This window comes from Rhamphochromis longiceps, linkage group LG6 (assembly GCF_057381845.1).
Source record: "Rhamphochromis longiceps isolate RC_006_pf linkage group LG6, R_longiceps_female_GT1.1, whole genome shotgun sequence".
In the NCBI taxonomy this organism is placed as follows: Eukaryota; Metazoa; Chordata; class Actinopteri; order Cichliformes; family Cichlidae; genus Rhamphochromis; species Rhamphochromis longiceps.
The window spans coordinates 31,892,168-31,917,267 of NC_140562.1; the positions used below are offsets into that span (position 1 = coordinate 31,892,168).

The 25,100-nt window shown below is 43.0% G+C and overlaps 1 protein-coding gene across 2 annotated transcripts in view; it reads right to left on the minus strand.

The window, feature by feature from the left end:
* Positions 1 to 5,292: 5,292 nt before the first annotated feature.
* Positions 5,293 to 25,100, minus strand: part of myh10 (myosin, heavy chain 10, non-muscle) — a 63,132-nt gene continuing 43,324 nt past the window's right edge. For both annotated transcript variants that reach the window (XM_085410247.1, XM_085410246.1), the window contains 28 exons: positions 24,408 to 24,522; positions 21,272 to 21,465; positions 21,038 to 21,159; positions 20,509 to 20,578; positions 19,429 to 19,589; positions 18,032 to 18,140; positions 17,520 to 17,651; positions 17,155 to 17,361; positions 16,494 to 16,631; positions 14,842 to 14,965; positions 14,262 to 14,433; positions 11,975 to 12,187; positions 11,677 to 11,821; positions 11,373 to 11,579; positions 11,181 to 11,285; positions 10,484 to 10,636; positions 9,869 to 10,117; positions 9,573 to 9,785; positions 9,219 to 9,431; positions 8,943 to 9,104; positions 8,728 to 8,856; positions 8,544 to 8,632; positions 8,279 to 8,402; positions 7,870 to 7,959; positions 7,207 to 7,325; positions 7,006 to 7,114; positions 6,742 to 6,914; positions 5,293 to 5,793 (listed from right to left, as the gene is read on the minus strand). In XM_085410247.1, coding sequence (XP_085266373.1) covers positions 5,646 to 5,793; positions 6,742 to 6,914; positions 7,006 to 7,114; positions 7,207 to 7,325; positions 7,870 to 7,959; positions 8,279 to 8,402; positions 8,544 to 8,632; positions 8,728 to 8,856; positions 8,943 to 9,104; positions 9,219 to 9,431; positions 9,573 to 9,785; positions 9,869 to 10,117; positions 10,484 to 10,636; positions 11,181 to 11,285; positions 11,373 to 11,579; positions 11,677 to 11,821; positions 11,975 to 12,187; positions 14,262 to 14,433; positions 14,842 to 14,965; positions 16,494 to 16,631; positions 17,155 to 17,361; positions 17,520 to 17,651; positions 18,032 to 18,140; positions 19,429 to 19,589; positions 20,509 to 20,578; positions 21,038 to 21,159; positions 21,272 to 21,465; positions 24,408 to 24,522 — 4,185 coding nt within the window. In that variant the 3' untranslated portion in view covers positions 5,293 to 5,645. The remainder of the gene's footprint in view (positions 5,794 to 6,741; positions 6,915 to 7,005; positions 7,115 to 7,206; positions 7,326 to 7,869; positions 7,960 to 8,278; positions 8,403 to 8,543; positions 8,633 to 8,727; positions 8,857 to 8,942; positions 9,105 to 9,218; positions 9,432 to 9,572; positions 9,786 to 9,868; positions 10,118 to 10,483; positions 10,637 to 11,180; positions 11,286 to 11,372; positions 11,580 to 11,676; positions 11,822 to 11,974; positions 12,188 to 14,261; positions 14,434 to 14,841; positions 14,966 to 16,493; positions 16,632 to 17,154; positions 17,362 to 17,519; positions 17,652 to 18,031; positions 18,141 to 19,428; positions 19,590 to 20,508; positions 20,579 to 21,037; positions 21,160 to 21,271; positions 21,466 to 24,407; positions 24,523 to 25,100) is intronic.

The following is a 25,100-nucleotide window of genomic DNA, read 5'->3' on the forward strand; positions in this document are numbered from 1 at the left end:
GGCATGGAATGGTGATCTTTGCATTGGACTCTTTGCTTCCCCGTTTGACCGATGAAAGAGGCATGAACCCACAGGCATTGTGTAGGAGGTTGACACATTTCTTGTCAAACTATTTCATTGCAATCAGACCTTCATCAGACCTGTAATACCAGGCTCCATGGCCCTTCTTTATCAGGTCTTTGTCTGCCATCAGGGGAGCTCCACCAGTGCAGTTTGGTCATACAGTACCAATGCACCTGACACCCAATGAGGTGTGCAAGCTCTGGACCAAGCTGCAACTTGTGAAGCGCTGAGGTTCTTTTATGGGTTTGCATACTGTTTTTTACAACTTTGGCCCCTGAGAGGTAGCTTCTGTTAGAGCAGGGCGATATGGCCAAAAATATTTATCACGATATATATTTGAAAATTTGCGACAACGATTTAACTGACGATATAATTGATGCGAGACAAAATACAACTCCACAACATTACTAGCGCAAAAAGACAACCTATCATTTATTTTCACTTAAACAAGAAGCTGGTTTTTATGTACATTAAAGCTTTATAAAAATGTAACAGTGCAAATGCAAATTCCTTGCTGAAAGTTTAACCAAAAGGCATTTCCAGTAGAAATGGGCTGACATATCCTGAGCATAACCATGTATAATATCCACTGAAGTTAAAAAGAGGTGCTTTGCAACATTAAACTGCAGTGTGCAGTACGTATTTTTCGGACCGTAAGGTGCACGGGATTATAAGGCACATTAAGCGAAACAAAGCAGTCAGATAAATCAAACTTTATTAAACTCATTCTTCTTGCTTCCTCCACTTCTGTACCATTGATTCATTAATGTTGAATTCTCTGGCAGCTGCTCTATTCCCATGTTGTTGCAGTATATTAATGACTAACCTCGTATTGTGGATGGATTATCTCAGTTGTTCTCCTGACTGAAGATTGGTCCTTTTACAGCATCCTGCCATGCGATTGCATTTGTCTCTAACCATGAGGAACCTTAACGTTAACTTTTATAAGTGGGAAAGTGTTAGTGTTCGTCCTCCAGCTTCACTGTTTATGTTATGCTAACATAGCTGTGTCGCTAGCGATCACGTAGCACATAATTATATACCAGCTAGCCCAACTTCAGTAACCCTACAAACATCACTGCTGTTTAGTTTCCTGTCTTCATTTATGTTGGAAGTGATAGCAGAGCTGTACGTTTGATTTTTTTCAGAAATCTCTCAGTCAGAACATGCAATATCATGCTTAGGTAACTAGCGAAACTAGCGAGCTAACTTCCGCTAGCTTCCTGCTAGCTTCTAACTCCGTTAAATGTAATACATTTTGTTTTCATGGATGCCTGGAAGTTAAACTTCATAGTTACACCTGGTAAAGCAGCAATGCTGATCGTTTTATTAAAGATGAAAGAATTTAGACAGTTTTTAACTCTCAGTGATGCTGCAGTGTTCGTTTGACCTGAAGCATACGGAGTTTAGGACCCAGATTACTCCCAGATTTAAGGGCATCTTAGTCCGACGGCCGCTTGCATGTTCTTCAAAAAAAATGTGCTTTGTCGTGTATCTGACGGACAAACACCAAACCAGTTCCACATCACTGAAGTTGCACCATTTTTACAAACCAATTCTGGTTCATCTGTTTCACTCAACAATCGGCCATGTGCGTATGAAAACAAAGGCACTGCGCATGCGCGTTTTACTCATATTCTATCGCGATATTTCATTTTCCTATCGTAGCCTAACATTATACCGGTATTACCGTGAACGGTATAATATGGCCCAGCCCTAGCTTCTGTTCCTTTTCACTCAGGGGAGCATTGAAGAATGTAGACCCCCCTTGATACAGCAGCAATTTGTGGATGATGCCAGATGAACTTGCTTGGCAGAACAATATAAAGCCTCACTCATCTGGTTTGTTGGCAATATACTGGTGGAGAGTGCCAGCCCTTGTGGCTTCATACAAAACCATGACCTCAAACACACTGTGGTTGAAGGTGGATGGTATCATGAGTATCATGCCACAGGACCATGTGATTTTTAGCCATATAATTGTTTAGCGTCCATATAGTACTTGTTCAACATGAAATTATAATTTTGAAAACTTAATATTAATTTACCAGCTACTGTAATTTGATTAAACGGTAATCAGTTGTGATATTTGTGATTCCTACGTTATTCTTGATTTTTTTTTTTACAATATTTACTAATATTAACTCAGAATGTTACAAAAATGACTTACTACTATTTCAGCATATTCTTGCTGTGCTAACACTTAATGTGATTTATCAATAGCAATGGATAAACAAAATGGGTCTAATGGTCTGATTTTATGGCAAATAATCAAGTTTAATAACCTAAATGTTATTAAAATTGATTATGTTAGCATTAGCACCATAAAGGGCCAAATCAACCGTTTGGTTGACCACTTAAAAAAAAAAAAAATTAAACACTTAATTTCACTTTTTTAATGCTGTCAAGTGACATATATCTGTTTAGTAAGTCCTCTAACACTATCATATATCAAAAAATTATATCTTCCTACCTTAGTTTCATCAAAAACATTCACAATATGTTGGATGGTTTTTTGTTTCTGACTTCCTGGTTGGGAGAGCCAACAGTTTCCGTTCACAGTGCCTTCTGGTGGATTTCTTTGGCATTACAGATGAAAAACCAATTGGTAGAAAAGACTCAACAAGATAGGTCAATTTCAGTGAAAGCCTCAGTTAGATATAGGGCCTGAAAATGTGCTCTACCAATTGGTTGACCAGAACGCTAAAGGGTTAATGACACAAGCCTAAAAATAACCAGTTTGTTAAAAAGGAGACAGAAAATACGAGAGCAGAGTAACAGTTACAATGAATATGCTTTATTTTCCTTTTACAAAAACAGAAAAAAATCACCGTCTAGAAATACAGGTATACAAGAAATAACAATGATGAGAGTATTTGCAGTTGAACGCCTGGTTGTCAACAGCCAGCTGGGTGATAATAATAGTAATAATAATTATAATAATAATAAAAGAAAACAGAGTTGACTACTAGTGAATGTTAAAGCTTCCAACCAAATTGCATCCTGTGCAGCGCATCAGTTCCCACAGTAATGTGCTAAGCCTTCGCCTGAGGGGGAGAAACGAGCTTAGCATGAGAGTAACGTGGGGAAATGAGGCCGCAGAGGGCTCCGCTTCTCGTGTTAGTTTAATCATAATACTGTAATACTGACTTTGACCCACACGCTCTAGCTAGGATGATATTACAAACGCAGAGGTACACGGTGGATATGATGATACGAAGCACGGCGACAATACAAAAGAAAAGAAAGCAAAATGAAGTGTTGAGTATCTTCTTCTTGATGTACCTGTTACACCTCTGTGAGGAAGCTTTGCCCGCTTATGTTCTTATTTAGTGTCTAAGGCACTTTTAAAGAAACATACTGTTTAGTGTTGACGTTTGAGGAGGGAGGGGGGCACAGGAGTCTGCCATTAATGGGCACAGGTGGTGGATATGGGAGCCCTGGCGTGTGGTTTTCACACTGTGGAGGCTGCTGGAGATAAAGCAGAACTAAGAAAAAAAAACCCTCTTGAATTCAGACAACCTGTAATGAACGAAGAACAAGTGCTTGATCGGATCTGTCAGAGGTCTGAAGATTTGGGATTAAAGTCGCAAAATATAGTTTGTATCTGCTGATTTGTGTTTCACTGCTGTTCTGAGGGGTTTTTCCAGCACACTCTGTTAATCATTTTGCTGAAGAAAGAAAAATATTTTCTTTAAACTTTTGAGATCTGTTTTTATTTGGAATTGCAAACCGGTGCAGACAAGAAGTATTTAAGGGGAACTCGACTGATGTCTTTAAAATAAATGGACCCAAACTGATGCACTAAAACCACCATTACTCCTCATGGTGCCTACATTACCCACAATGCAACTTAACCATTGCAATACAGAGAGGAGTGTAGACTACAGAGTCAGACTCTGTTCCAACTCCATCTACACTTTTAAACTTGTCTTGCGCTGAAAGCAGCCTGTAATGCCTGTTTCATTCACATATTTAATATAGGCGACATTAATACTCAGGGTTACATGTCAACCAAGCTTCCTGCTGCCATCCTTATGGGACTTTTGCCCACATTTGGCCTGTATTAGATTCTCAGATGAGCTCTCTCCTCCTCCTCCACGTATAAAGAAGCCAGCTGAGGTGTTCTGGGCGTGTCCTCCTGGAGGAGACCCCAGGGCTGACCCGTGACGCTCTAGAGAGATGAGGTTTTTGGGTTGGCCCAGGCAGACGAACATCTGTCTCAGGCACTTGAAACTTTTTGTCCGTGCTGGCTTAAAAATGTTAATATTTCTCCATCCAGCTGACAGTGAGTGTTTCAGTAACAGCAGTCGAGTGTTGTTAAATCACACCTTTGCTTCTTAAAGATCAGAGAAAAGCTAATGCTTGCTGAATGTTGACGTCTGCGATCTTGAATTTTTCAGTTTTATTTACAGTATATGTTTTACCAAATCATAGCATAAAGTCAATTTAAAGGTAATACAAAGCAAGGCTGAGCACAAACACTGTAAATGTGGTGATAAGGTGACTAGTTTTAATCTTCGCGTCTAATCGGAGCACGTGATTACAACCATTTAGTGTCGTACTGAGTGCAGCTTTAGTGCTTCCGGTTTGAGCTTCTTTCCTCTTTGTTGGCTTTAAGTTTGAATTCTCTGTGCATGTTCCAGCATTGGTGCATCATTCGCGGCTCGGGCCAATCCACAGGACAGGTCGTTAGCTTTAGATAACCAGTTAAAACCCAGCGAGACATTCTTTTATTACATGTTGAGATGAAGCCACAGAGAAAATATAATACCTCTTTTTTTGTTTGTTTTCACAGTAATATACTTTCACTTGAGAGTCTGTGTTTTTCTATTGCATGTCCCGAGATGTTAGTTGTTCCCATAAGTGCTGCAGTGTAAAAGCCGAAAAAGAAACATCGTCAGAAAGAGACTCATGCAACAAAAGCAGCCGGCGCTGCCGTCCGGAGGCCACAGTGACCTTGGTTTGTGTGGGCTTTTAGGTTTTAGTCATTCAGAACACTGGATGGAGGGAGCGTGTCAGGTGAGAGATGGCTTTTGCATGACGAGTGAGCAGAACACTTAAAACACCAGAGTCAGACACTTTTCCTTGTAGTCCTGCATTTCCAGTATGAGTTGCGGCCACATGACGGACGTGATGTGCGCACACCTCACAACCTTTGCCTACACGCAGAGTTTCGTTTGTATAAAAAGCACTTTGTACCTAAAAAGCAGAGCAGATGATTTCTGATGGGACGGGTGGGACGGGGCAGGTGTAAGGGTTATGATGCTGAGATGATGCTGACGGACGAGCCAGGACTAGCAGCTTGTCAGAGGAGAACGGAGTAAGGCAGAAGTGTCCGTTTGTCCTGTGGCACTCCAGATCGGAGGCGTTCCTTGAGGAGGGTGGTGGATTTTCCCTGCAGATGTGACGGATGGAAAAAAAAAAAGGGCTGTCAGGCATGCTCCGCCCAGCTTGAATAGAAACCTCTCATCGCTCTGATCTTCTGAGTGGATTGAGATGAGTCCATGTGGACTTTGGGGGTGGGGGAGACACAGTTGGGGAAAAGGGTGGGGTGAGGAAAGAGGCGGTCGCTGCTGCGGTTACTCGACGTTGGTGTTTGGCGTCTCGTTAAAGTCGCCGGAGCGGCTGTCTGCGTCGTCGTCTGACATGTCGACGGAGGCGCCGTCCAAGTTGAGGTTGCGCCGGCCTGAGCGGCCAGAGGAGAAGCTGCTGACTGGACCGCCACGCCTGGGCAGAACAAACAGAAGAAAGCTTTAAACCTCCAACATTTCAGAAAACATAGATTGTGGGATGACGAGATACCACTGTGGTGGAAGAAGAGCCGGGAGGTGATGTGATTGGCTTAAACGCAGGAAAACTGTTATTTTGAAAGACGTATGCGGTTCTCAGGAGCTCCAGCGGGCGCTAAGATCAACTATAAAAGTGAAACTGTGACCGCTGCTGACACAAATACATGCTAACATAACATAACATCACATTTACCGGTAACTGCATTTTCATTCATTATGATGGAGGATGGAGCAGACTGTAAACACACTGCAATGACAGCCACAGCTTCAAAACCTTAAGACTGACCAGTCTGGTAATAGTACCAGTGTAATCACTGGCGCTGTGTACCTGAACAAAGTGAAAGAGCTGCAGTAATATTAACTAAATGAGATCACATAGTTGTCTGACTACAGTTTAGTCAGACAGGAGCCTCCCTGGCTCCTCCAGTCTGTGTGATGAGGTATCCTCGGGCAAGACCCTGGACCCGAGTTTCCCCCGAAGCGTCCATCAGTGTGGATGGTTGGAAGAAGGTTGAATTAGACTTGTGGCAGAGAGTGCTAAAATAGAGTAGAAAGGTGATCTATAAGTACCAATCCATTTACTCAATCGCCTCCCGGCTCCATCACCATATTGGAGGAATGACATGCAGGAATGAGAGCTGTCAACATGATGAGGGTGTAGAGGGTGTAGTGGGAGGATTGGTGAAGTGAGTTTAGCAGATTCTTAAAATGAATAATAAGTTAAATGATCAAAACTTTGGCAAACAGCCTGACCCAGTAATAATGATCACGATTATTACTGGGTCAGGCTGTTTCCACTCTGTGTTTTTTATCTCTGCACTGTTTCGGTATCTAGTTCAGGTTCTGGGTTATTTTTAAAACCGGTTAATCGCCGTCCTCTTTGTACCTGAGGCGGTTCTTCAGTGAGGTGACCTCTCGGGTGAGACCCTCGCTGGCCTCGGTGGCATCGTCCAGCTCCCTCTGCAGCTTCCTGCGAGCGGCATTTGCTCTGGTGGCCTCCTCCTCCGCCTCCTCCAATTGACGCTTCAGCTGCTTCATGCGAGAGTTCGCCTTCTCCATCTGACGCACAGATGGAGGGTGAGAAGTTGTAGAGAACCGGCAGTGTGAATGCAGACGGAGCAAAGCCTAATCATTTCCTGTGTGTCCGTACCTGCTCCTTGTACTGGTCGGCATGACGACGCTCGTCCTCCGCCTGCATCATCACCTCCTTCAGTTTCTTCTCTGTACGTCGGACGATTTTGTTGGCTGCCGCTCTCTCCCTGGAGGTTTAATAGCAGAAAACGTAAACATGACCAAATTATCGTAGTCTACTCAAAAGGATCTAAAATCTGCTCTTAAACATCTGGATTACTTGGCTTCCTGCTCCAGCTGCTCTTCCAGCTGCAGGATTTTGGCTTCCAGAGCAGTGATGGACGCCTTAAACTTTGACTTGACAGCCCCCTCCAGCTCTGCCAGCTTGGCCTTCAGCTCCTGTGTTCATGGTAACAGAGCAAATATTCAGTTTGTTAGTTTAGAGTTGTGATCAGGAGGTCCTGTTCATGCACCTGAAGGATCATGTTCTCGCGTATCTCCTGATCCCACTGGTGCATCTGTAACGTGCATCTGCAGCAGAGTTACAGTAGAGCGGCGGGTCAGAGAAACTGAATCTGGGGATCACATTGTGCTACTGAACCCCCAAATACGAAATGCTTGTGTCCTGATCTGCTGCCTCTAGTATAGATCAGGGGTGTCAAACATAAGGCCCGGGGGCCAGAATCGGCCTGGCAGGATTTGTAGTAGATAATGGCAGATGGTGGAAGAATAGAGCTGTGGTTTAGACCTCGGAGGAGACTGGTGGCAGCTCCCGGGCTGGGCTCACATGTACTAAAGAGAGGTGAAATGCTTAAAAACAAAGAAACAAAAACATGAGATGAGGTGTGGGAATGAAAAAGAGAACAGCTTGTAGTACAGGAGGGTGTAAACAGAAGGGAAATGAGAAAGATAAACACTGTAATAAGCTTCAAGTCTACGAGACCTTGTTTTGTCGCTCCAGCTGCTGGCGGGCGTTCTCACTCTTCTGCGCAGTGTTGCGCTCTGCTGCCAATTCAGTATTCAGGGTGTCGACCTGAGAGAGAGAGAGAGCGCGGCAGGCAGGTGAGAGGGATTGTGGGAAAAGGAGAGAGCAGACAAACACGTTGATGGGTGTTTTAATTTTACTGTGTTTAGTGTTTAAAAGAAACATTTGCACGCCACAAGTTTGTCTTATCCTTTCTCATCAATCAAGAGGTTTTTGGTACATCACTCTCTGTGTCACTCGCTTCACCCACCAACCTCCAGGAAACACTTGACAGCCAGTTAGGAAATAAAAATTTTTCCCTAGCAACCAGTAGCTGAATCACATCCAGATAAAGTTTGTGACACTGCTGATTATTTAGTGTGCCTACCTGCAGGTTGGCCTTTCTGAAGCGGTCGTTGAGCAGCTCCATGTTGCCCTGCTCCTCCTCCAGCTCCTCCTCCAGCTGGGTGATGCGAGCCTCCAGCCTCCGCTTCTCCTCCAGCAGCGACGACCTGACGCAGAGTTTCTATTAAATTTCTACTGATTTACAGCGATTGTAAGACTATAAAACAAATCATTTGATCCCCGAGGGGCACATAAAACCTGGCTAATTATTAATATGAAGTTTGGAAAAACTACATGTTCATACTGACTTTCCAGAAGCACTGCTGGAGATCTCGTCAGCCAGCTCATCCCTCTCCTGTTCAGCATGTCGACGGGCCCTCTCTGAAGCTGCGTGGTCCTGCGCAGACACACACACGAGATCATTTAGCATTTCAGACGTTACACACAAATAACTCTGATTATCACCACAAAAGGCAAAAGTCAGAACTTCACCTCCTGAAGCTGCAAGATTTCAGCTTCCAGACTCTTGAGTTTCTTCTCGTTCTCCTTGGACTGCGCGAAGATCTCATCCCGGGAGGCTCGGGCCTCCTCCAGCTCCCTCTGGTAGTCTTTCATCTGAGCCTGCAGGAGCAGCAACGTGATACGGACAAGCTTAGAGACTGAGATAATTGAAAATCAGGACAGACACTAAGCAAACATTTGCGTACCTGTAGTTTCCGGAGCTGTTTGATGGCCTCGTCCCTGCCTTTGTTGGCAGCTTCGATCTGACCCTCCAGCTCGTTCAGGTCCATCTCCAGCTTCTTCTTGGCTGCCACAGCCACAGATCTCTGCTTCCGCTCGTCCTCCAGCTCCGCCTCCATCTCACGTACCTGCAAGAAAAAAACAACTTAATGCAAACACTGTCATTCTGATGATGTAAATGAAGATAAACTGCACATTAAAAATGTGGCGTCAGTCCTTCAAGATCATCGGCCACTTTGTACCTGTTTGACCAGCGCTCTTTTCTTCTCCTCGCCCTGCTCGTCTCTGGCCTGCAGGTCTCGGTCAAACTGAGCCTTCATGGCTTGCATGTTGACTTCCAGGCGGAGTTTGGCATCTTCTGTGGCCTGCAGCTCATCCTCCAGCTCCTCCAGCTGTGTTCTCATCTCCTCCACCTGCTGCTCCAACGTACGCTTGGACTTCTCCAGCTCATGGACCTGTGAGCAGCCAGAGGAGTGGCAAAAATGTGACACAGCTGCACAATAAACTTATGAAATCCTGAGATTTCAGGTCCTCAGGTATTTCTGTGAACATATCTTAATCAGCAGTGTCACTGGAGAGGTCAAAAGGTCACTCACATTCTTCCCCACATCATCCTTGGAGCTCATCAAGTCCTCCATTTCAGCACGAAGTTGTTTGTTAAACCGCTCCAGTTCTTCTTTGGCCTCCAAGGCCTCCTCCAGAGCTCTGGCCATCGACAGAGCCTTGGTCTCCTTCTCTCTGGCCTCTGCCTCAGCGCGATCGCGCTCCTCAGCGTAACGAGCAGAGATGGTCTTCTCCTCAGCCAACATCTAACATAGATAACAGAGCCTTCATTACACTGAACAAACCGTAAGAGACCTTCAATATCTCATCTCTGTTTGATCTCCGGTACCTGGTCAAACTTCTTTTGCTTCTTTTCCAGATTGGACACGATCTGTCTCTGGAGGTCCAGTTCCACCATCTGGTCATCCAGCTCCTGCTGCAGTCGGTTTTTAGTTTTCTCCATCTTGTCCAAAGACATTGTCTTCTCCTCCAGACGCTGGTTGGTGAGCTCCATGTCCTTCTGGAGTTTCCTCTTCACCTCCTCCAGACCCTCCATTGCTCCCACATCCTCCTCCAACTTCTTCTTTGTCTCAAACAGCTACAAAGACATTTTAAAAATATTTGTGACGTGACCTTTGCTGGCCCATCAGTGTGTGCTGGAGAGATAATCAGCTGAGGTTTACCTGCAGATGCTGAAGATGCTAATAATAGTTTTATTAATTATTAATCCAAACCACATGTTTTGAAGTGACTCAGATTTTCTCTTCATTTATCTGTGAAGCCTCACTGAGTTACAGTTGTCTGCACGCTGTGCTGCACCTGCTGCTACAGGTGCTCACAGCAGGTAAACAGCTGGAAACGGTTGCCGGGCCCTTCTCCTGGCACTCGGCTTCAGCGGTACCTCGAAGGTGTTTCTGCCTGACTGGTTTGTGTGCGTCAGATGTGCCCTACTGTGAATATGTACCTGAGCCTGCACGGTCTGCAGCTGTTTCTCAAGGCTGCGTCGTGCCTCCTCATCCTCTTCCTGCTGCTCCAGCAAGTTGTTCTTATCCGCCTCCAGCTGGCGGATTTGGCCGCTCAGGTTCAGCTTCTGACGCGTCTCCTCCTGCCGCAACTCCTACGCGCAAAAACCACGATCAGAAACGATGGTCAAAAGACAAACGAAAAGCAGTTACACCAGTTTTAGTCTTAATACGCTGATACTTTAGCAGAGGCTGTCCTCGTTGGATGTGTGTGAGAAATACAGAGGCGAAAGCTGATTGGCTTCACTAGAAAGCTTAATGTTGATTAACCTGAGGTCTGTCTAAAAAGCACAAACACATCACCAGCACCCAAAAGTATTAAACTATTATTATACTTTAAAGTTTTTTTTAAAATTAGTTTTTATTTATTTCTCAAGTCAGTTCAGGTTTATTTAGCTTCAGTATCTGTTTTACTTTTCAAAACTGTAATATGGACGTATTTGTCATTTTTTGATAACAGGTATATAAACAATTTACTTGTCTTAAATGTTTTTGTGGTTTTATTTCTGCTTATTTTTTATTAACCATAATAATCTTGCTCCACAGAGGATTTATCAGGTAAAACGATGATTTCTGAACACGTCTCCTGCAGCTCTGAAATCATCAGGCAGAAACGTTGATGCTGATGGTCTTTCGTACCTCAGAGTCTTGCAGTTTGCTGTTCAGGTTTTCAACTTCTTTAGCCAGCTTAACGCCCTTCTTCTCTGCCTCCTCCAGCAAAGTAGACACGTTGTCCAGCTCCGTCTGACAAACAAATGGAAACACATTAAACAAAACTTTCCCTTAAAAACGAAAAAGGAAAATCAGTCCCAACAATGAGTTGGCATTTACCTGGAGCTTGTGGGAGCGCTCGGCCAGCTCTCCCTTGGCTCTCTCCACCTCGGTGGCCCTGGCCAATGACTCCTGCAGCTGAGCCTCCAGCTTCTTCCTCTTGTGCTCCGACTCAGTCTTTGCCTGCTGCAGAGCCTTCACTTCACAGACCAGCTCTTTGTTGTCATTCTCCAGGCACTGCTTGTTCTTCTCCAGGTTGGCCTTGAACTGCACAGATCAAATAAAAAAAAAAAAAAAAGCTTTTAGTGACATGTATGAAGGTAAACTGAAGACCTTAAAGGTTAGAAAGGTTTGAGCAGCTCACCCTCTTGGCCTGCTCCAACTGTTCGGACAGTTCCTCGAGCGTTGTGGCGTGCCTCTGCCTCATGTCCTGGATCTGAGCCTCGTGGTTTTTGGTCTCCTCGTCAATGGCCTTCTTCAGCTCTGCCACCTCCAGCTCTCGCTTGCTCCTGGAGATCATCCACGTGGGAAACAGTTAAAAACACAGGACTGCATATAAAGATGGACGCAGACTGAAGTCTATAGAACAGAGAGTGCTACCTGACGTATAACAACTGTGAGGTTCACTTTCTCATCACTGATAAATGAGCATTAATGAGCACCTGAGTTCCTGCTGGGCGGCCGTGGTATCTAGTGTGTCCTCCAGCTCAGTCTTCAGAGCTTCCAGCTCCTCACTCAGGTCTCTCTTGAGTTTCTCAGCTTTACTTCGACACATCTTCTCAGACTCCAGATCCTCCTGAAGCTCCGCTATTTGCGCCTGCAGCTCCCGAATCTGCTTCAAAGCGTTGTTCTTTTGCACCGACTCCTCATCACACCTAGTTGGAGACCCACAAACACATGTCAGTTTTTCCAAGCAGGTCTTAATCAGAGAATTAAATAAAATTCAAACATTTTCTCAAACCTTCAACTGATGATCTGCATTTCTACATTTCCTTTTTTCTCTCTATATCACATTTGTATCTTCAATTCAGACGTCATTCAGAAGACATTAAACAGACTTCCTCACTCGAACATCCTTCACTGCTCTTTACACTTCACACAATTTAGATCCTTAGCATTTAATGTTTTCATGCTCGTAAGTGTGCAAGGCCCCTTTTTGGGTTTGAGTTCAGTAAATTTCATCATCACAGGATGAGCTTGAGGGTCCAGGTGGATGTTATTTTTCCTGTTGGTGCAGACACAACACTACAATGAACCGACATGTATGCAGACGTCAAACAACGACAGTGACGCAGAAGCTCATCGCAGCAAAATTCACTGGTTAATGTAATGTGTGAAGTACTGAGTGAAAGCAATCATTTTTCTTGTCAGTGGTTTGCTGTTTCGCACCAACTGATGAGCTGGAAAGTCCACTGAGAACAACAAATATGACCAAATATGACTGTGTGCAGAGTTTGATTAAGGAAAAAAAAAATGAAGTGAATTCAATGAAAGGTAAGTCCCTGCTGTCCTTTCAAGGATGAGATAGCCACCTGTGCACACATGGTGGCAGTGTGGCGAACTGTTTACAGCTGAAGCTGTGTGTGAGTGTATGTGTTCCTCATCAGAAGAGGAAAATGTGATGGGACTGCTGATTTGTTTGCAGCTGGATGTGCGTCCAAGTAAACCTCGTGCTGGCTGCAGCGTTCCTGCGACATTCCTCACTAATGTAGAAATCTGCTGATTAAACACACCGAACGTCAAAATGATTCAGTTTTATAATTAACAAAGTGAGACCGCTTTGATTAAAAGCACTAATGACTCCCATATAATTGCAATGCTCCGTTTTCCAATCTGTCAAAGATGACAGGATTGTTCTCAGAATAGCTGCTGAACTCAAAATGAAGCACATCAGCTTTAATGAAAGCCTAATTACGTGCGGCTGTGACTAAACCGATGATTTCTGTGTGTGAAATTGGTCGGGCAGATGTTTACCATCAAACCCCGTGTCTGCTGAACGGAGGGGAGCACTGAGAAGTCCCATTAAAGTGATCAGAGCTGACCTTCAGAGGAAAACACCTCCACAGCTGTTTACCTCATTAGCAGTTTTATGAAGGATAAATATGGAAAACAAATCAAACATAAAAGCAAATGTGGACATTTAACCACTGTGGAAAATAAATACATAAAGAAAATATTTAGCTGGAGGTTAGATGCAAACAGTACCAGGTGGAGGAGATGCAACATCTAAAGTATGAGAAGCTAATATTCACTCCATACGACTCGTGATCCATCTTAAGAGAAGAAGTAATATTAACAGAATATATCCATCTGCCTGTGTGATATACGTCTTGTGTGGTATCATGTGCTTTAAGAGCTGTTAAAACATGATGACAGCCCGTTTTCGCTCTTGACTCCTTGTGCACGCAGCGCATCAATCAACATCAGTGTGCCTGTAATCAGACGCGGCTGCCCCGAGACGAAAGGTCCGAGCCGCCGTCGCTTGAGGAAACGCCACAGAGTGCCTGAGTGCTGAAGCACGTTCGCCGCTTTAATTTCGCAGTTGCACGTGTTTCTGTTATTGAATGGCTATTTCAGACTAACGATGGAGTGCTGTTGTCATGGAAACGGGAAGCAGTGCAGTATAGTTGCGCGTGAGGATTTATGTTCCTGAAATGAGCAACACTAGCAGTTACACATTACCACACAAGCGTAGGTTTGCAGAGAGCAGCTATAAAAATACTTCAGCAAAAAAGTTGCTTTTTTTTTTTTGTTTTTTTAATGTGGCGAAAAAACTAAATCGCGAGCTTTGTTCACAATCTGACTCACTGCTGCTGAGCTGCACCTCTCAGTAAATCTTCATATTGGCTTTTTAAAAATATTTTTTAAGAGGCGGTTTTGTGCTGGGACAGTGTTTACGTTTCGTGGAGGTTGTGTGACACACTCATTTTAATGTTTTTTACCACTGACCTGGCCAGAGCAGCCTGCAGCTCCTCCTCCTTTTTGGCCAGCTGGATCTTCAGCTCCTCTATCTGTGCCTGAAGCTCCGCAATCTGGTCCTGCAGGTCGGTCGTCTCGGCGTCCAGCTTGCGTTTGGCTTTCTCCAGCTCCTGACGTGTTTTCTCTTCTTTCTTTAAACGCTCTAAAGGGAAGCACAACCACAGAAACACAAATACAAAGGTGGTCACTGATCATAACAAACTTTTCTGTTTGGAGTTAAACTTTTTTTTTCCATCACTGAGTAAGCTCACAAGTTGTGCAGCAGCCATACAAGAAAAAGGCCATTTAGAAGGTGTGAAAACACAAACATGTAATCATATTAGCTGCTAATTAACTCGCTGTACAGTTGTAAACACTAAATGATTAACAGTCATACTGCATGTCCCAAATGACCTCTGTGCTGTTCTATTTTTATGAAGTTTTGAACTTGCTGGCTTATTTAAACTCCAACACCACCCCCGTCTACCCTTTACACACAGCCCCTGTTTTGTGCCTGTCCTTTTTTTGGACCCCACATAGAGCTGGTAACAGCCTACTGGTAGCGTCTTACCCTCCAGGTCAACCATCATCATCTCCTGCTTGTTCTTGACCTTGCTGAGATTCTTTGCTTTTTCCTCCTCCTCAGTCAGCTGGGAGGTCATCTCGGCGATCCTGTCCTCCAGCAGCTTCTTCTCCTGTTGGGTTGAAAAAACCAAAAAAATCAAGACTCAAGACCTGCAACTGCTGTATAAACGCGAAAAGGTCTCAGTACTTTATTGCCAGGGGGTCAGTCCATGGATACTACTGAAATACTGAGAGCCTCCAAACAAATCCCCACAATTAAGTCAATCAAATAATACAGCAGTTGCCTCAAGGTCTCTACAATAATACAGAGGAAAAACAACAATCAGGCGACCCCCTGTGAGCAAGAATTTGGCGACAGTGGGAAGGAAAAACTCATTAGTTTTACCTTAATACCATTTTGCAGGCTGCTTTCCCATCATTATTTTTAATCTTTTACTCTGCCTCAGGTTCTGCCCTCTTAGCTAACCCGATGTTTCAAACAAACTTTCTTCTGATTGTCTGCTCCTCTCAAAAAAACAGAGAAAGGATTAAGAGGCAGGCGAGTGATGCCTGCAGCTGTGTGGCTGAGATAATGATGAGATGGTAGCGGCTCTCTCTCAGTGACATAATTCAAACCCAAAAGTAGAAACAAATATCTGAAACTGAGTGTTTTTATCTTTCAGCTCATTCTTTGAACCTTTGGCCGTGTTTAACATGAGCATCCACCACTATAAAGGTTCCCTGTGGTGGTATTTAGAGGCCTGACACTGAAAACTAAACCTTTGAGTTACAGACTTCTCTCTCTGCACACATTTACAAGTTTGGTTACAGACCAAATTGATTGAAACGTAAGTAAACAGCTCTCCACACACATTTATAAACTGCAGAATAACATTCCAGTTACCTGAATCTAGTATAATAAACTGTAATCACTGACTGAAAAATTGCAGGATCTTCTACTTTATCTGAGTTGCATCATTACACTTTACAGAGAACAGACAGATCAATGAGGAGGAACAGTCATGAGCTTCAAAGTCTTATTAACTGGTGGGACTATAACCAGCACCATCTATTAACTGTGCCATACAGCTAACCATTTCCTCTATTTAGCTTTGTGATGAGATTAGAAAGCAGATGGTAGACAGCAGCACCCTTCATTGCACAGGCTGCTATTGAAGCTAGCAGGCGACGCGTCACCGTCATGCAGAGGAAGAGCTGCAGCCGACGCTAATCAGTTTTAAGGCCTTCCTCAGTCTGAGTTTGTACTTGTTTCTGTCCAGCATCAGGCCCCTGTTCACTTATTAAGAAGTCTGTAATAACAGACTTCAGTTTCTAAATGTTTTGCTCAGATGTTTAAAGAACAGCATACAGTGTAATTTACTGCTGTCTCTGATGTTCACTGAGTTAACATGAAGTTTTATACAACATGTCTTGTTCACTCGTTCACACTAGCAGCATTCTATCTATCTTTCTATCTAACACTCACACTCTGATGAACGCTTCAGGAGCAACTCAGGGTTCAACATCTTGCCCAAGCATGCTTTAGCATGCAGGCTAGAACATCCAGCGCCGATAAGCCTTTAATGATTCCACCTTAAAGAGCTTCCTCTACTTTCTGGGTTTTGTTTGAACCTTCATTTTCAGCTAAAATTGCCTCACCTTGAGAAACTTGGAGTTTTGGTCCTCCAGCAGCAAAATGTCCTCCTCCATTTTCTTGATCTTCGACTCAGCGGTCACTTTGTCCAGCTGCAGTTTTTGTCTTGCAGCTTCCTCCTCATCCAGCTGCTCCTCCAGGTCCTGTAGGAAGAACACGGCACACAAACATTTGTAACATGAAGATGGCAAAATCTGCAGTTTCCATACAGATGGAAGTTTAACACACTCATTTCTTTAAAGCCCAAAATCACAACCACGTCTGTACAGATTAAATATTTATGACCAAGTGATCTCGAAGCAAAATAGGAAAAAAACATCCTCATTTTTAATGCTTCAAGTCACTTTAGAGTTAATCTGATTCATCAGCTTCTCTGGGTTTCATCCAATATACAAACTGAACAACACAAACAAAAGAGATATCTCATTTAAAATAATCAAAGGTTAAAAAATAAAGCAAGGAAAAGTGTCTTTAGGATCATTTAATATTCAAATGAAAAAAATCATCTTTCACAAACAGATGATGGGTATGCCGACCTCAGTATTTGAAACTTAATGAGCATCCGTCATTGTTACAGTGTAAACACTTAGCTGGATGTTGAAGCATCAAATAGAAAAATAAGAGAAGGTTGTGTTTCAAACTATATAAAGAGGAGATGACGTAAACCTGGATGTGCGACTGCATCTTCTTCTTCTCATTCTGCAGGCTCTGGTTCCTCTCCTCCTCCTCCTCCACCCTGGACTCCAGGTCGTGAAGGATCTCCTCCAGCTCTTGCTTCCTGGAGAGGAGACGAACTCTCATCTCTTCAGCCTCGGCGAACAGCTCCGTCTCCGCGTGGAGCTGCTCTGCTAAAATATTCTTCTCCTCGAGGAGCTGGAGAGAAGAAACAATTCAGAAAATGTGTACCACCTTCACGGCTACAAGTCCTTCCAAAAACTATGAACGTGCAATTTCCCTGAAGCCGTCATCAATAGATTTTAATAAATTATAATTCAGGAGAAAGATTTACTTATAAGTTGAGATATTTTTACCTGCTGGTGTTTCCTCTCCATCTCCACCAGCTCATTTTCCACCTTAAGTTGCCTCTCCTTCACTTTTACCAGCTCCTCGTCTTTGGCTTGCAGCTCCTCCTCCTGCCTGGTGACCTGCAGCAGCGGCTTCACCTGAGTGAGAGAGGAACAAAATTAGACATTTTAAATACTAAACAGAATGAATACAATTTTTTTTTCACGGTCATACTGGCCGGTTAATGGTAGAAAGCCAGTAGTTTTACTACAGCAAGTAGCATTTTTCTTATTATCAGCACTTTCCTGCCATATGTAATTATTCCCTCTAATGTAATTAATGGATTAACATGATTAGGACCAAGCCGAGTTATATCAAACAGACTGACAGACTGTTTGGATTAAGAAATTCTGCCAGAGAAATCTGAACACTGATTTCTGAAAAAGTAGGGCCTTAGGGCTTTAGCAGAGTTGGAGGGCTGATACGAGCGATATAAGAGCCATCTTTTGCTGTCAGAGGTTGGTGTCGTGGTTCTCACCTTGGTGAAGAGTCTCCACCACTGCCAGTGTCGCAGCTTCAAATAAGCAGCACAGTTCCTCTGCAGGACCTTCAGGGCACTCAGCTGCTGCTGCTTCTTAGCGAAGGCTCTAAGAGAACAAAATGAGAGATCAATATCTGAGCTTTTTTGTTTTTGTTGCACTATAGCCGAGCGACATCAATTGACCACTTTTTTAAAATAATAATTTGTATGTTAGGGTGCACTGACATATCACCACCTTTCCGGTTAAAAAAACAAGACCGTAAGTGCACGTATGTGGTTAAGAGTGCAACTTTGTGCTGAGCAGTGCATGATGCGTTTTTGGAGCCTCCTGCAGCCTAAAGCAGAATTTTATGTTTCAGCAATGGTGGCATGTTTGCTCTCCACTGGCACTTCGGGGATGTCCCATCTGCGGAGAGGGAGTGTACAAAGTATGTGTTACAACCGGCCTGTGGGCCACTCTTGTTTGTGCTGTTGTTGGGCCGTCAGCCAGCCGCGGAGAAGAGCGAAATGTTAAGAACAGTGAACAGTGTCCACTGCAGCCACTGTTGTGCCTCTCATGTTGTATCTTCCGATCTCTGAAGTTTTTGATTTTTTCACAGTTCTTCCATTCCCGGTGAGCTTCCATTCTCCCTTCCTTATTTCGGAGCATTTTTCAAACAATCACCATTTGGCAGATGCAGAGGTCGTCCGCATCCAGAGTGAGTGAATCAAACAGGAAAGGTAAAATTGACGCAGAGCTCAAACTCGCTCTAACGCTCCCTAAAGCGGAAAAGCTTTCCAGATCTATTACCAACAGTTACCGAATTAAAATGGTCTCATTTTCCAGCTGCGCATTTCATCATTGTATTTTAGACATGAATGATAACAGAATAATAATAGTGATGCTTCTTCTTTTGCGCAGCAATAAAAACGATGACCTGCACATCACTTCTATTTGATTTTCTTAATATGTTGAATACCCCGGGCTTAATAAAACATGGCAGAATATTTTGAAGCATTAAGATAAACATGCAAACAAACACCACAGATACATTTACACTTGCTGAACCAGTTGCCTCAGACCACCACGGGGGCTGGTTTGAGCAGCTGGATCTCCATCCCAAAGTGCACTCTGGGTTTCAAACCTTTACATTTGTTCTCACCATAGAAACTCAAAAATATAGGCTCTCCAGGGAGTCGTAAAAACTAATACACTGGGGTACAAGAATCCGCTAGAGGCTCTGATTGATTAAGCATGTGACAGGTGACTTACTAGCAATACTACAAGAAGGTCAGCCAGAGAGTACAGGAAAGGAAGGGGGCGCAAACGACCGAGTATTGTAGACTGTAGGATGTAAACTATTATATGGGAATAACCCATATGTAGCAGCACATACAGCGATATAAAGACTCACTTGCGGGCTAAGTATCCACGGCACACGGACTGGAAGTAGATGATTATGTCAGTGATCTTTAGGTCTCGCTCCTCCTCCAGATGAGCCAGAACACCAGTTCTGAAGAAGATCTTACTTTGACCAATCCGGAACAGGTTGGGGTCCAGCTCCAGGGCTTGGATCTATAAAAGGAACACAGTAAGTTGTAGATGAATAAACTGCACGGGCTTAAACAACCTCTACCACAGAGATTAATAGATTTATTCAAGTTACAAACTTTTAGCGTAGGTCAGGCCTGACTAACTCTTAGTGTCAATCCAGATCTAGATGAAGGAATTTTTTGGAAGGATTCTTTACCATTGCAAGATGAGGTCAGGCTGGACATTTCAGGCGACATCTACACAAATGCATATAACAATAAACAAAATACTGTGCTACCCCTCAGCATTTTGGTAGACGCACATATGGTATCAGGTTGGAGATCCTAGATGACGTCCTTCTTGAGTTATTGCATTCACAAACTGTCCATGTCACCCAATACCCCATCAGCCTTCTATGGCTGAGGGGTAAAATGGGGTAAAATGAAAACTGGTAGTTTGATGGCTTCCAAGAAAATGTCACAAATTTTCAGATCCAGAAATCGTTCTGGACCCAGGAACTCTATTCATATGTGGTGTGGAGGGAATTTCCACTCTTGGTTTGAGGTATGTGGCCTGATTTCTTTTGTTTAAGACTGAAAGCTGTTGTATTAATGAGAACTCTTGTCTAGTCAAGTTTAGAAAACATTTAAAAAGACAGTCAAAGGAGCTTTGACTGGATGACCTGGATGACTGAGAACCTTCACAGACATTTAAAAAGACAAATTAACATTTTGACAGCCCCTCCAGGTTGACTGTCCAGTCAGTGCTCGTCCTGGGCATATTCAAACCTGTAAATGTTTTTGCTTCTGTTTATGGGTTAAATGTAAAGTTTCCTTCAATCAGTGTGGATTGAGCCTTGAAGTCTGTTTCACTTTGTTTTTGGATGTGTCAGAAGTGTTCTCCTATCAGCAGTGGTGTATATATCCAACAACCATCACAGGATCAGGAAAGATAGCATTACCATTCTCTCACACGCTTGTTTCCCATCCATGAAACCCTTGGGGATAGCGTTGGGTGTAAGGATTTCATATCTGTGTGCAAAGAGAACAAAGTGTGAATAAGTGAGTTTTCTTCTTGAAAAGAAAAAATAAAGAGTTAAAAATTTATTTACTTGGATGCTCAATCATCCAGGTAAGTAAATCACAAAAGGTTGATACTGTTCATCTGGACGTAGCACTTTCCGTGCTGTGATTGCAGCCGTTCCCCAGCTCTCTGTGAATGGTTCTCAGGGCCATTGGTTGTTGATCAATGGTTGTTGATCAATGTTCATGACAATTTGCATAATAATGATCAAGGAACTGACCTCACAGCCCATTGTTCATTCAGTGGACTAGTTTCAGTCATTGTGCAGACTGGGGAAACCTGCAGTTAGCTGAGGCTGAAAAAGTCCCTTGGATGAGTGATGAAACGTTTCTCCAAATGAAAACGCTACGTCCAGATGAACAGAATCAACCTTTTGGGAGTTAAAAAAAAGTGGTGATGTTTCTCACCGCTGTCTAAACTCCTGGAAGACGATGCGGTTGGGGAAGCCCTGTCTGCAGATACGAATCCCCTCCAAGACTCCGTTACACCTGAGCTGGTCCAGAACCAGGTGAGGCTCAAGTTTCCCAGCCTGAAGGAGGAAATGATACACTCTTAAATACAGAAACAGAAACTTTACCATATTTTATTTTTTTAAAGGAGTCCCAGACTTTCCACTTAAGTTAGATAGTAAAAGTATTTACTCTTTTTTCGTGGTTGGGGATGATGCAGCGGACAAAGTTGGGGTTGGTGTTCCTCAGTGTGGCCATAAGCTTAGTGAGTGACTCTTTGTAGAGCTGTCCCACCGTACGAAACATGCCCTTTTTCGTTTTGTAGGTGGCACCAAACGCCGTCTCGTTCATTCCTGCCACCTGGTCCAGTCCCACGATGCGGTCGACTGGAGGGGTGACGGGAACATATTATTGTGAGTCTGTGTATTTCTGAGATGGTCACCGCAGGAACAAGTGGTAGCAGCACGGTGGCATAATGTGGCTACATGACCGAGTGCAGATGAATGAAAACTATCAAATGAAGGCAGTCTACCAAAGCAGCAGTCAAGAGTCTAAAAGTATCGCTTGTTTCTGCAGGTGGAGATGAAACATTTAGCCAAACTGTTTCTTAGTTTAAACACTGTACACACACGACTCCGTGGTGAGAGGAACCTTTCTGTGGGTGTTCGATGGCGGCTAAATTCATGCTTTTCAATATTTCAGTGCCTTTGATAAAAAAAACAACAACTGCACTTTCATACTGCTAAGATAATAACATTAAAGTTATAATAAGAAAGTTTCGTAACTATAAGACAGCAAACAGTGCATATACTTTTTGATAACTTCTTTTAAAAAGCATCACTCAGTGTTAACTCAGGGTTAACCATGACTAGCAAAATAAGAGAGAACTACACCTGTTACATTAATAAATAACTGAACGGTAATAATCAGCCGCCTCTTTAAGAGATCCTCTTGCCAAATGATTTTGAAGACACCAACAACAACATAAACAACAACAACTTTGCCAACAAGCGAGTCGTTATGGGAAACACGAGATGGGAAACGCCACGGGTAGCTGGTTAGCAGTGACTTAACCTTCTAAATAAGAGCGAGGGGGTTGTCAGTCAGTAAACTGATCATGGATGGTATTATTTTCTTAGATGATGAAAAAATAGAAACAAAAAATGCTAAAATTTGTCTCTTTTTATAGTGGGATGGGAAAATATATTAGAGTGGCCTGCCTCAGTAAAATATATGTGTGGGAAACAGAGGGAACAGCTAGATCCAAAACAGCTGGATTAATATAGTTTTCAGTTTTCTGTGGATTTTGTGGTGGATTTGGTGCTCTACCAGATATTTCTGAGAGCAGGATGGTGTATGCGTTCTTAAAATAAACTACAGTGTGAGTTGCTCTTGTGAAGGAACATACCTAAGTATAAACATGAGCACTTTTGAGTGATTTTTTCTTAAGATGAAGCGCTTTTGATTGTGGAAAAAAAAAATCAAGGTTTTGAAGAAAAAACAATAACTTTTCGGAGGTTAGGGCCACGGCAGTGGGACGACCTGTACTTGTGAGATCTACTTGCTTGTGGGTTTGAGCAGCTGAGGTAACTTTATGACACGTTATTGTGAGTCTGAACTTCATTTAAGACCCACAACTCGAACATGATGTATTTTGACCATCACGTTCTGCTTTTGAATGACCTCAACAAAACAAACAAACAAAAACAAACTAAACCCTTCATCATCACTATCCTCTTGTATATTATCATTTAACGGCCTGCTGTGCTTAAAAAACTTCCAGTATAACAGGAAATACTGATTTGAACTAAACCTGAAACCAGCTGTTAAACAGACTCAGACTCATGTTAGCAGTGAGACATCCCTGCCTCTGCCTGTTACGATGGACCTCAGGATGTGATCAACAGTAATTCCAACAGACAACTTTACACAAGCTTCACTGACAAAACCTAAAACCTGTAAGTCTTAACACCTGATTAAACACAGACTTTGGGTCATCTCATATAACAGGTGACCTCCTTAGAGTCAGCTGATTTGTTTGGAACAGTACTGGAAAAGTCTATCAGGGGGTGGGAGCAAGTGGACTGACCCATATGTCACTTATAAAAAGGGGTGTGTCATAAGTAGCTCACCATACTACATTACAAAATGTAACAAGAAAAAACACATTTATAATAACTTATATCTTAAAAACTGGAAAAGTAACAAAAAGCAAGTATTACTTATTCTATACAGATACCTTTGTCTATCATTATTATTCAGTAATATTATTCAGTAATGTGTCATTTCAGTTTATTCAGTAAATAAGTCAGGCTGGAGGGTGAACGAGTTTAGAGTGCCTGTAAGTTTTAATAATCACACTGCAAGAGGGAGGGATGCAATATGCTGTGATTGATATTTTCCCCCCATCACTATTTATTAATGCCCCCGCAGTTAAATCATAATTACAATCACAGACTCCTGAGTTTAACCGAGGTGATACACGACCTGCTTTCTGGACCCTCCACAGTGATATGTGAGCTCAGAGCCAAAGCAAAATTCCACATCTGGTTTTAATTCTCTGCCACTGTGTCTAGGGACAGGAGGAAGGCAGGAAAATAATGTTATTAAATATTCTTCAGTAGAGTTTCAAATCCTTCATTTGCTTGTGGATGTTTCACATCACTGATGGGGGACAAAGGGAAGAATAAACAGCAATCAGACTCAGACACAGCTGCACTAGATTCCTGTTGCTTGCTTCAGGGCAGCTGGACATACAAAGATCACAAGACCCCATGTCAGCCCACTAACACACCGAAACAAATTAAAGCACATTGGTTCGACTAAAGAGAGACAATGACTATATTCTACTCTAGCTTATTTAGGAACTGGGCACTACTGCTTTTGGCTGAGACAAGGGAGCCATGCAGCCTGGAAGCAGATGGGAGCCACTGCAGCTATGACGGACATTGGCTGAAGCATGAAGCACAGAGCCAGATCTGGGCGGAAATGTACCAACAGGTCACTTTCAACTATGATTCTGGCCCAGCACGACCCAGTCATTCACCTGCCGGCTCATCCAGACTAGTGACACTGTCATAGAATGAGGCCCTTTGAATGGTCTGAATCTCTACAACACAGAGAGAGAGAGACAAGGATGGGGCGCTCTTAGAAAAGGGTAAACGAGGCAGACAGCTGCTGCTGTTAGTAGGCTTCCATGACAGACATGTAGATGTAGAAAAGCAAACAGGTACAAACATAATGAACTACAGGAAGTATTAATAGAACCAGTTGGTTGTAGTTGTTACAGCTGACTTAAGCGTTCAGAGATAAGTAGCTGGTACGTTACCATCCTTCCACAGTTCAGCCACAAACTTGTCAGTTGACTGATGGAGAAGTGTCGCCACGTTGTCATTCAGAGGGTCCATGTTCTTCATTAGCCACTCATCTGCCTTGTAGTCCACCTGTAAGAGTAATTAGAGGTATAGCTCAGAAAAACGCACTATTATCTATAAGACATTTTGGTTTTTAACATTAACTCATATTAAAAACAGAAAGGAAAAAAATAAAATAAAAATATCACTTTTTCCAGGCCGTATGATGAGTGGTGACCTGTTGCAAAAGCTCTCATGTTCTCATGTTCCTAGCTTTATCCTGATGTGGCTGTTTTGTTTTACAAAACATATTGATGCCAATGAAACCACGGTGGAAGGGACAGAGTTTCACAGCTGGTTATCACGGGGAACGGCCGGTGTTTGCACAATATGGACGAGCTCAGTGAGCTGATTAAGGATGAGACAGGTGAGCGTGGACTGATCGAGTGTCTGTGCAGAGTCACAGATCCAGGAAATTTGTTAGGTGTTACTCAATTAAGTTTTTTTCTATTGTTTATGTAAGTGCGCTCATTCGTACAGTATCGTTCCATCTTTCTGATATTGTCTGTTTGTCTTGCTTTATTGACATTCTGCTTCATTTCTTTTTTATATTATAATTGAAAAATAACAAAAAGCCACCCAAAAATAAACAAATGTATAATGAAGAA